At 41.0% G+C, this 11,143-nt stretch overlaps 1 protein-coding gene across 1 annotated transcript in view; it reads left to right on the forward strand.

Annotated features, from left to right (window-relative positions):
* Positions 1 to 11,143, forward strand: part of MANBA (mannosidase beta) — a 159,075-nt gene that overhangs the window by 22,168 nt on the left and 125,764 nt on the right. Inside the window, exons 2-4 of the mRNA XM_004703287.2 lie at positions 240 to 334; positions 3,851 to 3,956; positions 10,605 to 10,778. Coding sequence (XP_004703344.1) covers positions 240 to 334; positions 3,851 to 3,956; positions 10,605 to 10,778 — 375 coding nt within the window. The remainder of the gene's footprint in view (positions 1 to 239; positions 335 to 3,850; positions 3,957 to 10,604; positions 10,779 to 11,143) is intronic.

The following is an 11,143-nucleotide window of genomic DNA, read 5'->3' on the forward strand; positions in this document are numbered from 1 at the left end:
CCTATGGTTTATATATGAGAACTCTTTCACTTCATGCATTCTGCTGGATCTTTTCCATACTTACTTTGGTTTTAATGATCTGCCCCCATGGTATTCCTAGGCCAAGAGAATATTAGTTTTTGGTGCCAAATAGTGTGAATAATTGATTTGTCGGTGCTAAGTAATGCTAATAATTGATTTCACGTTAATTGGTGTTTGTACATTTAACCATCTACAAAAAATTCAACTTTTATCCACAGGACCCTTACTACAGATTTAATGACCAGAAATACAGATGGATCTCTTTGGATAACTGGATCTATATAAAGGAATTTAAAATACCCTTTGGCATTAGGTACGTGTTTGTATGTGTTTATTTACCTTATTTATTTGCTCTTCTTTCTCTGTCTGAGCAGTGATCTTTTGTTTAGAAGTTAAATCACATTCAATAATGCCGTGTACTATAAAAGTTAAGAGAAATTTGTGTTTTGTTCTGTATGTGAGGACGCTCCCTGAGCATGAGGTTGTTTCTTAGTTATTTTCTAGTAATGGTGCTGGAGCCCGCCTCATGCCGGCCACTTTCTTTTGGCTACCTTTCTTGTCTCTGCTTCCTGGAATCAACGACGTTGTGGTTGTTGTCAGGCGCCCTCGACAAGGCCCCAACTCACAGTGACCCTGTGTGGAACACAAAGAAACCCGCCTGCTCCCGTGCCGTCCTCACAATTGTTACAGTTGAGCCCCTGGTTGTAGCCACTGTGCCAATCCATCGCTCCGAGGGTCTTCTTTTGCACCGACCCTCTCCATTACCAAGCACGATGTCTTTATCCAAGTGTTAGGGGTCGGCGACCCCTCAGCGGGGCGGATCCCGGTGCGGTGGAGTGGCGGCAATGCAGAGACCAATCTCACAGGTAGGAAGAGGCAGCGCAGCAGGTTTATTGAGCAGGACAGTTAGGAGACACTGGGGACAGGCCCCAGGGGGTCTACACTACCAACGGGTTGATCTGATCGTGGTGAGATGCAACCTGCAGCTGGCAGGCCCTTCCTGTGAGATGGCAGGGGCCCTTGAGCTTGGGACTGGGGTTTGTCTTTAAGAAGGTGGTTGTCTCTGGTTGGCTGGCACTCCACTATGCCCTTATTTGGCAGGGTCCTGGGTGCTCAGGCTCATGAGCTCCTGCCTCTGGTATAGGGTGACTCATCAGTTAGACCGGTCAAGTGGCTTTCCTTGTCCTTGTCTTAAGAAACTTGCCCCTCCTGGTATGTGCAAAACAGGTGAGACAAAGTCTTGCCATCCCCGCTTCTAAGGGGCTTTCGGCTGTATTTCTTCCAAGCCAGATTTATGATATTGTTGAGTAGAAACAGAGAAGTGTTGTTTGTTCTGTGTGGTGCTATTCTGCCCTTGAGACTATGGCTTTGACCTTACTTATGCAGCCAAGAAGAACAGGAGGGATATTGTTTTGAGCTATGGTCAATGTTACTGTAAGCAGGTTTTTCCATGTGAGAAGGAATGTCACCCACTTACATATGCCACCAAACCCATTGCCATTAAAGTTTATTTCAATCCATCCAAATCTATATAAGGTTTATGAGAGTGTAAATCTTTATGGGAGCAGTCAGCCTCAAATTTTTCGCCCGGAGCAGTTGGTGGGTTTGAACTGCTGCCCTTGAAGTTAGCAGCTCAATGTGTATCCCATCATTATTGCTAAATTCAAAAACAAAAAAAACCTCGTTGTGCCTTTTATAGTATCATTTTTATGGGTAATTATTTTCTAATCTCTTAAAAGGAAAATAAAGTCAGAATATTGAACCGGATACCATGGTGTCACTGTGCTTTAGGCTCTAGTTTCTAGATCATATTTTCAGCACCTCTGTTAACAGAAGGCCCCTGACAAGATGGATTGACACAGTGCTGCAACAACGGGCCTACACAGGAGAAGGATTATGAGGGTGACACAGGACTGGGCAGTATTTTCTTCTGTTGTACAGAGATAGGGTCACCACGAGTCTGAACCGACCCCATGGCACCTAACAACAACCTTAGCCATCCTGGAGGAGCCCTGGTGGTGCAGTGGTTCAGCAGTGGACTTCTAACCATGAGGTCAGCAGTTTGAGACCACCCGCCACTGTGGGAGAAAGATGAGGCTTTCTGCTCCCGTAAAGAGTTACCTACTCAGAAATACACAGGGGCAATTCTACTCTGTCCTCTCGGGTCTCTGTGATTCAGTATGGGCTCAATGACAGGGAATTGTGAACGAGTGGCCTTATCTCACCTGGAACTCAACACACCCAACATTGAACCAATTGCCATTCCTTCTTCGAGCTAACTTCAGTTTCTAACAATTTAGTTGTTTCTCTTAATGTTACACCATTTTTCGAGTCTCTGCTGCTTACATTTTTTTACTTATATCTTTCATTCATCTCTCTGAATTCAGTCTGTTTCTGAGTAATGTAAAATTTTGCCTCTTGGTATATCTTTCTAATACTTCCACATTTTCCTACATTTTTATTAGTGGATGCTTGGAATCAGGCCAAAGCTGCCTGAGTCAATTTCCTGCATGTCTTTTTATTTTCCAATATATTCATATAGACACTTTAGACAATCATTCCAAAATATTGCTTTTGTCATGATATGTTCTTGCTGGTCAATGAATTCCTTTTGCTTGGCAAGTCAGATTTAAGTTTCTCTACATGTCTGTGAGAATCTTGTTTAATTTTCCCTGCCCCGGGCCCACTCTGTAGTCCTTCCCCCCATACCCATCCAGCTTTCCCCCCTTTGCTCTCAGCACAAAGTTTGCAGAATCAAGCCTGTTACCTTAATGTTACTAATGTTGTTAGCACCTCCTTACCTTGGTTTGCTTTTTCACGGGCGTCTACCCTTAGACCTAGGCATTTACACTCATTTTTTTAAAAATGGCCTCTTTTTTGAGATATAATGTACATACCATACAATTTACCCATTTAAGTTACACACTCCAGGGGTTTTTAGTATATTCATTAGTATATTCACAGAATGTACAACCATCCTACAGCTTTAGAACATTGTCATCATTTCAACAAGAAAACTCTATGTATTAGTATCACTCCCCATTCTTCCCACGCTCCACCCCACACTCCAGTCCTTAACACTCACACCCAGCCTCGACGACATTCCATCACTATGGAGTTGCTTCTGCAGCTTTCTTTTTTCTTTTTTAATCATTTTATTAGGGGTTCATACAACTCTTGCAGTTTTCTTATAAACAAAATCAGACAATATGCTATCCTTTGTGACCTGCTCCTTTAATTACTTCACTTTTTAAAAATGAATACTCAATAGGATAGACTTTCCCTGTTTTATTTAGCCGACCCATCTTTACGTTACTGTTTCTTTCTGAAAACCTGCCTTAATGACAGAAATGCTGATCTGATAGCACTTACAATCAACCCAGTCGACTCTTTAAGTACTTTAAACTACTTTAGTTCCCTGAAGGCTTAGCAGAGCGCAGGGCATATAATATTAGCTCATAAATACTTGTTGGTTAATGCGTTCTCATGTGTGTCACTACATATACTACTTTGTGGAAATGGTTTTGCATCTCGTCTTTAACTGATTCTCATGAACACTTTGAAGTCTCCAGAGAGAAATTGGTGAGCTTGGGAATTTGGGACTCCTGACTTTACGGAGATTGATTATTACGGAGAGACAAGCTGGGTCACTCGAAGAACATAACAAAGGGGGTTAAACCAAGTCTTCTGAAAATTGTACTGGGAAGTGCTTTATACGATTGTATATTTTCTGGGAAATATTTATTCCCTTAGTTCTTACCTAATAAAATAAAAGGCATCTAAGGGAGTGGTATATACATCTTTTTAAAATAATCTTTTCTTTTTTTAGCCAGTGGCAAAAAGTAAATCTGATTTTCGAGAGCATTGATACAGTGGCAGAAATTCTGCTCAATAATGTTACGATTGGGAAAACGGACAACATGTTCCATAGATATGTAAGTATCTAATGGCATTTAATGAACAGGATAACTTAATGAGTGTTTGCATTGCTTGTTACTGTGAATAGAGAAAAGTAAGAGCTTAATTGGTCATGTAGACAAATTCAAGCTTTTTCGAGCACTGGTTAAGTTACTTTATTACTCTGAGCCTCAGTTGCCATATTTATAAAAATGATAAGAAGATTTGTATTGAGAAGTGCTTCTTACGTTAAGAATGTAAATTCTTAAGAAGTATACTCTGTACCCTATTGGGTTATTGTGAAAATGTAATGACTCATACGAAATAGTTGGCACTGTGCTTGACAAATACAAAGTGTTAAACAAATGCTGCTCCTTTTTCTGTTGTTCAGAATATCCAGAATATGCCTTGAATCCCTATAACATTTTGAAAGTGTCCATTGAAATACTGTTGTTGAATAGTTATTCAGAGTTTTATGCTATTTAATAGTTGATAATATTTTTAAAAAGCACAAATAAACTTTAGAAAAGGCACTGGTTTTGTTTTCTAGATTTGCTTAATTTAGTACTTCCTGTTATCTTGCTCTACCACTTGTCCGTCAGTTTGTCAGACTGTGGTGGCTTGCATGTGGCTGTGGTGCTGGAAGCTGTGTCTCCACTATTTCAAATACCAGCTGGGTCACCGAGATGAACAGTGCCAGTGGAGCTCCAGACTAAGGACAGACTGTGAAGGCGGCCCGCTTGTGAGGGGTTAGCCACTGACAGCCTCATGAATAGCAACAAAACATTTGCAGATATAGTACCGGGAGATGAGCCCTCTGATCAGGACACTCAAAACAGAAAGAACTTGCTTCTCAAAGTAGAGTCAACCAACATGACATGGATGGAGTAAAACTTTAGGGACCTTCATTGGCTGGTGGGGACCACTCAAAATGAGAAGAAACAGTTGCGAACATGCACTAATAAGTGGAAGGTGGAATGTACAAAACATGAATCTAGGAAAACTAGAAGTTGGCAAAAATAAAATGGAATCCATAAAGATCAATAATCCTGAGGACTAGTAAGCTGAATAGATTGGCATTGGCCACTTTGAATCAGGCAGCCATAAGGGCAACTATGCTGGTTGAGATACTTAAGGTTTATTGTGCCAGCCTGGCCAATAAACACATGTGGGGTTAATTGAAGGGTGGAGAGATAAATGGCTCAGTGAATCTCGCCTTTCTAGTTCTCGGGTCTCTTGCTCTCTGATCGTCGTCGGACCAGGGTGCAGCTGTCTTAGCCAGTTCCCTGCTTTAGCTGGCAAGGCTCACTTCCTGCAAGACCACCCCAAGAAGAATCTGCATGGACCTACCCTGATACAGCCCTGGGTGCTGCAAAAGCCGTGTGGAGACCCCTGCCAGCACTGAGATGCTTATACGTTCACTGATTCGGCTTTCCTCCTGCAGTAGGCATCATTGCATGTGTGTTTTGTGAGAATGAGGAGGACTTTGTGGATTGCTGTCGGACATATGGGCTAATGTTGGACTTGTGGGCTTGAGCAGCACTGGGTTGGGATGCTTTCTTAATGTACACTTACCCTTTATATAAAACTCTCTTATCCATATGAGTTTCTGTGGATTTGTTCTCTAGTCTACCCAGACTAACACACTGGTAAAGACAGATGCAAGAGGAATGGCACTGTACTCATCATCAACAAGAACATTTCAAGATCTAGCTTGGTGTTAAATGCTGTCTGTAATAGAATAGTACTATATGTTTACAAAGAAATCCAATTAATAAAATTGGTATTCAAATTTATGAACCAACCATTAAAGCTAGTGATGCAGAAATTGAAGAATTCTACCAACATCTTTGGACTGAAATTGATCAAACTATCAATCAAGCTTCATGGATAATTATTGGTAATTGGAATGCAAAAGTTGGAAACAAAGACGAAAGAACAATAATTGGAAAATATGGATATGGTGATGGAAATGAAGCTGGAGACCAGATGACAGAGTTTTGCAATAATAATGACTCCTTCATTGCAAATACCTTTTTTCAACAACATAAAGGGCAACTGTATCCATGGCCCTCAGAAAATAGAATATACAGAAATCAAATTGACTACACCTACGGGAGGAGATGATGGAGAATTTCAGCATCAGCAGCCAAAAAGAGGCCAGGGCTTAACTGTGGAGCAGTCCCACAGTTGCTCTTACATAAGTTCAAGTTGAAGTTGAGGAAAACGAAAAGTCCATGAGAGCCAAAATATGACCTTGAGTCTATCCCACTTGAAGTTTGAGACCATTTGAAGAACAGATTTGACTTATTAAACACCAATGACAGAAGACCTTACAAGTTGTGGATGACATAATGAAATGATCAAAGTGGATGTCAGAAGAGACACTGAAACTTGTACTTGAATATAGAGTAACTAAAGAAAATGGAATAAATAATTAAGTGAATAGTAATTAAATAAGCAACTGAACAGAAAATGTCAAAGGACAGCTCGAGACGATGAAGTATTATAAGGAAGAATGCCAGAAAAGGAAGAATACACTCAGCATATCTGAAGCAGAAAGAATTAAAGAAAAAAAATTCAAGTCTAGAGTTGAAATATTGATGGATTCTATGGGGAAAATATTGAATGATTCAGGAAGCATCAAGAGAAGATAGAAAATGTATAAATTGGTAGGGAGTCACTGTAGCAAAAAGAATAGGTCAACACACAACCATTTCAAGAGGCAGCGTATGATCAAGAACTGAAGGACACCATCCAAGTAGGACTGAAGGCATTAATGAAAAACAAAGCCCCAGAGACTGATGGGATTCCAATGGAAATATTTCAGCAAGCTGATGACACTGGAAGCATTCATTCATCTATGCCAGCATCCTGTAAGCGATTCATATTTGTACCCATTCCAAAGAAAAGGGACCCAACAAAATGTACAAATTATACAACAATATCATTAATATCACATATAGATAAAATTTTGCTGAAGCTAACTTAAAAAATGATTGCAACAGTATCTTGACAGATCGCTATCAGAACTTCAACTAGATTTAAAAGAGGAAGTGGAACAAGGGATATCATTGCTGACGTCAGATGGTCTTTGTCTGAAAGCAGAGGAAACCAGAAAGATGTTTATTTGTGTTTTATGCACTGCGTAGGAACTGTGTGGATCATAACAAGCTATGGGTAAAATTGAGAAGAGTGGGAATTCAAGAACATTTTGTTGTACTCATGTGGTCCCAAAAATGAACCAGGAGGGAGTTCTATGAACAAGGAAGTACTGCGGGGTTTAAATCAGGAAAAGTGTGCATCAGGGATGTATCCTCCTTATTCAACCCGTATACTGAGTAAATACTCCGAGAAGCTGGACTGCATGAAGAAGAATGTGGTGCAGGATTGCAGGAAGGTTTATTAACCTTTGATATGCAGACAATGCAACTTTACTTTGTGAATGAACATAAAAAGATTGCAACCCTCACTATGGACTACAAGTTAAGGTAAAGAAGACCCAAATCTTTATAACTAGACCAATAGTCAACATCAAGATCAATGGAGAAAAGACTGAAGTTGTCAAGGAATCAATTAATGTTCCTTGGAACTACAACCAATGCTCATGGAGGCAGAAGTCAGGATATAAAACAAAGTATTGCACTGGGCTAATCTGCTGCACAAAACCTCTTTAAAGTGTTGAAGAACAAGATACGAGTTTGAGGTCTGAGGTGTACCTGACCCAAGCCGTGGTATTGCCTTTCTTTCTTTTATTTTTAATTAATCATTTTATTGGGGGCTCTTACAGCTCTTATCACAATCCACACATCAATTGTATCAAGCACATTTTTAATAGCCTCACATGCACGTGAAAGTTGGTCAATGAATAAGGAAGATAGCAGAAGAACTGATGTGTTTGGATTAAGGCATCAGAAAGAATATTGAAAGTACCATGGACTGCCAGCAGAACAAGCAAACGTGTCTTGGAAGAAGTCTATCCAGAATTGCTCCTTCAGAGCAAGCTAGTGAAGCTTTTCCTCGTGCACTTTGGACATGTTAGCAGGAGAGCCCAGTTCCTGGAAAAGGTCATGTTGGTTAAAGTAGAAGGTCAGGGATAAAGATGAAGGCCTTCGAGGGTTGACGGGTTGACGGAGTGGCTGCAGGCGCACATAACATAACAGTAATTGTGAAGAGGGGCAGGACCAGGCATTATTTTGTGTTATTGTACATGAGTCACCGTGAGTCAGAGCTGGCTGGAAGGCACCTACAACAGCAACGTTATCGAAATGACACACTATTTTTGGAACAATTTTGCAGCTAGATTCTTGCCTACAACTAAGTAGATATAAATTTTATGTGATATATAAATACATGTATAAGATAATATACGATATATAATATATGAACTATAATTTTTATAGATCTACTGATGCCATTCTTATTAAACACAAGAAAGTAGTATTTCAAACAAATCTTGTTCTAAATGGAGAGAATAAATATATTCACGTTCTAATAACCCAAGTAAATATACGATTCAGGGTTATCCTGAATTCGCGTTTCAGCACTGATACTGAGTTATTGGGTCAATACAAGCCGTAGTTGGTGTTTGGTTACCAGATACGAATAGTTATATCCTGGGAGTGGGGGTGGGATTGGAGGAAATGAAGAAAGAAGACATGTCGAGCGCCCACTGTGCATGAGACATCAGGTAGAAAGATGGCATGACCTCTCCTTTAGTGCGTGCTTGATTTAGTGTTTGTGGAGTATCTGCCTGCTTTCCAACTTGATCATTTAAAAACGCGAAGGGAGTTAATGCGGTGGTGATATGCAATCCTGGGATCAGTTTGTTCTGGTTGGTGTTCAGCCCCAAACATGACATTTTCCCTTTGTCGTTTAAACTGGTTCACTCAAATGTCTCTGGTTGTCAGACCTCAGTGGAGTCACGTGGTACAACAGATCCCTGTGAAATGTACCTTGGGACAGCGTAGCCCAGGCGAGGGTGATGTGGAGGAGAGAGGTGGGGGGAGGGAAAAATAAATGTTTTGTACGCAAGTGGGTAATATATATGAAATGCTTTTCATATATATAATCTCACTTAAGTTAAATGTCAAAACACCCATATGGTGATATTGTAGTGATTAGGGACAGGAGAAAACTTAAATGAAAGTGAGACATGTTATACTGGTGAGTCTCTTCTGACTCATGTTCACTCCCTGTGTGCTGGAGTAGAGCTATGCTCCGTTGGGTTCTCAATGGCTGATTTTGGGGGAAGTAGATTGCCAGGCCTTTGTTCTGACGTGCTTCCAGGAAGATGCAAACCTTCATCCTTTTGTTTTTTGCCATCTTTAGGTTAGATTTTAGATTCTGTCAGCAACTGATTACGTTAATGGTTTGCACACTCAGGCACGCCAGTTTGTGCACACTCCTTGCCATTGAGTGGATTCCCCTCATAGACACCCAATAGGACAGAGCAGAGCCGATCCTTCAGGTGTCTAAGGCTGTGAATATTTACTGAAGCAGACAGCCTTGTTTTTCTCCTGACAACTGACTGATGGGTTCAAACACCGGACCTTATGGTGATAGCGGTCCAACTCGTAACCCACTATGATACCAGGGCCCTTTTTACAGAGTTATGTAGTAATTCAGGTCTATTATTTGTCCCTCAGAATAAAGGCCTGGTGATCTACTTCAGAAAAAGAAACCACGGAGAATCCTCAGGAGCCTAGTTCTACTGTGGCACACAGGAGTGCCCTGACTCAGAGTCAACTCCCTGGCAACTGATACTGTTTGTCCGGAGGTTTTGATTTCCCCAGTCGCACACGGCATTCCCTAGAGTGCCTGTTGGTATTGACTCTGATACCAGTGGCTGAACTGCTAGGAGGCTTCCTTCTATAACGGCATTCTAGTAAGAGCCGCAGTTTCATGGAATCAGAGAATTAACAACCAGTTTAAAAGAAAAGAACACATTACTTATTTCTTAGTGGGCACTTTGTTTCTGCTAAGAATGATGCCCAAATTGAAAGCAGATAGTGATGACGCCTGTACAGCATGAGGAATTAGTGCCTCTGAATTAATTATACATGCAGACATTTTGAAATGGCAGATGTGCTGTTATATTTTTAGCTTATTAAGACAAACACAAAGAAGAAGGAAATGAAGGAGAAAGACGAGGAGGAAGAGGAGGAGAAGGAGGAGGAGAAGAAGAAGAAGGAGAAGAAGAAAAGGCAAAAAAGAGTGATTTCTCTTTCAAGGGTAGAGTTTTCTAAACAAACATAACATGTGACCTAGAAGTACCTGGTCCGCATACCCAAGAGTCAGGTTGCCTAGGAGCTTGTTGGCTGTTCAGTGCGATGTGTACAAAGCCAGAGCCGACATCCTAGGGATGAGGTCTTTTCTATCCGCTCTTTCTCCAGGACCATCCATCCCCCTGGCAGGAAAAAATAGCAGGTGAAACCAAACCTCAACATATGTGCTTGTAGGAGAATGTGCTTGGTTGTAAATAAAAGTATGTTTGTGTTCATAGAAATACATATACATATATATATATAATGTATGTATAGAAACACTTTGTGCTGCGAAGAAGCTAAACTTAAACATTTGACCCACCTTGTGCTTCTTTCATAATTCTACCATATTTCTACAACTTTACCCGTGAAAGTGCTTCCACATCATGGGTCTGTGTGTATTGTTTTGTCTCGATTCAGAGCTTTGATATCACCGGTGTGGTCAAAGACACACTGAACACCATTGAGCTCCGTTTCCAGTCAGCAGTGAGATATGCAGCCCAGCAGAGCAAAGCTCACAGCAGCTACCAGGTGCCTCCTAACTGCCCGCCGAGTGAGCAGAAAGGTGAATGCCATGTCAACTTCATTAGAAAGGTAACGGCCTGCCCAGTGATGCAGCTTTGGCCTGGAGGACGGGCTGGGGCAGCATGTGAAGTCTTTGCTGAAAGGCTCCAGGGGCATTTCAGACCTTGGGTGTTTATTTTTGCCCCCTTCTGTGGTGTGTGAAAATTGGAATTGAGAAGGAAGAAAGCTTCTTGCATTTCTGTGGACAATCTTCATCAGTCCGGGTTTCTTCCTGATGCACGTTTCAGAAGCAGACATATATGTGACTGATGATGTAACTTCACAGATTATCTGTTAACCTGTAGGCTTATCCACCTTTCCCCAGACTTTGAGGCTCATGTTTATTAATGATTCTTCTTACTAGGAAGCTTTCTGAAAATATTAGTATATTTGCG

Source organism: Echinops telfairi, unplaced genomic scaffold, assembly GCF_000313985.2.
Source record: "Echinops telfairi isolate 266 unplaced genomic scaffold, ASM31398v2 ScPeMD7_7468;HRSCAF=8506_0, whole genome shotgun sequence".
Classification (NCBI taxonomy): domain Eukaryota; kingdom Metazoa; phylum Chordata; class Mammalia; order Afrosoricida; family Tenrecidae; genus Echinops; species Echinops telfairi.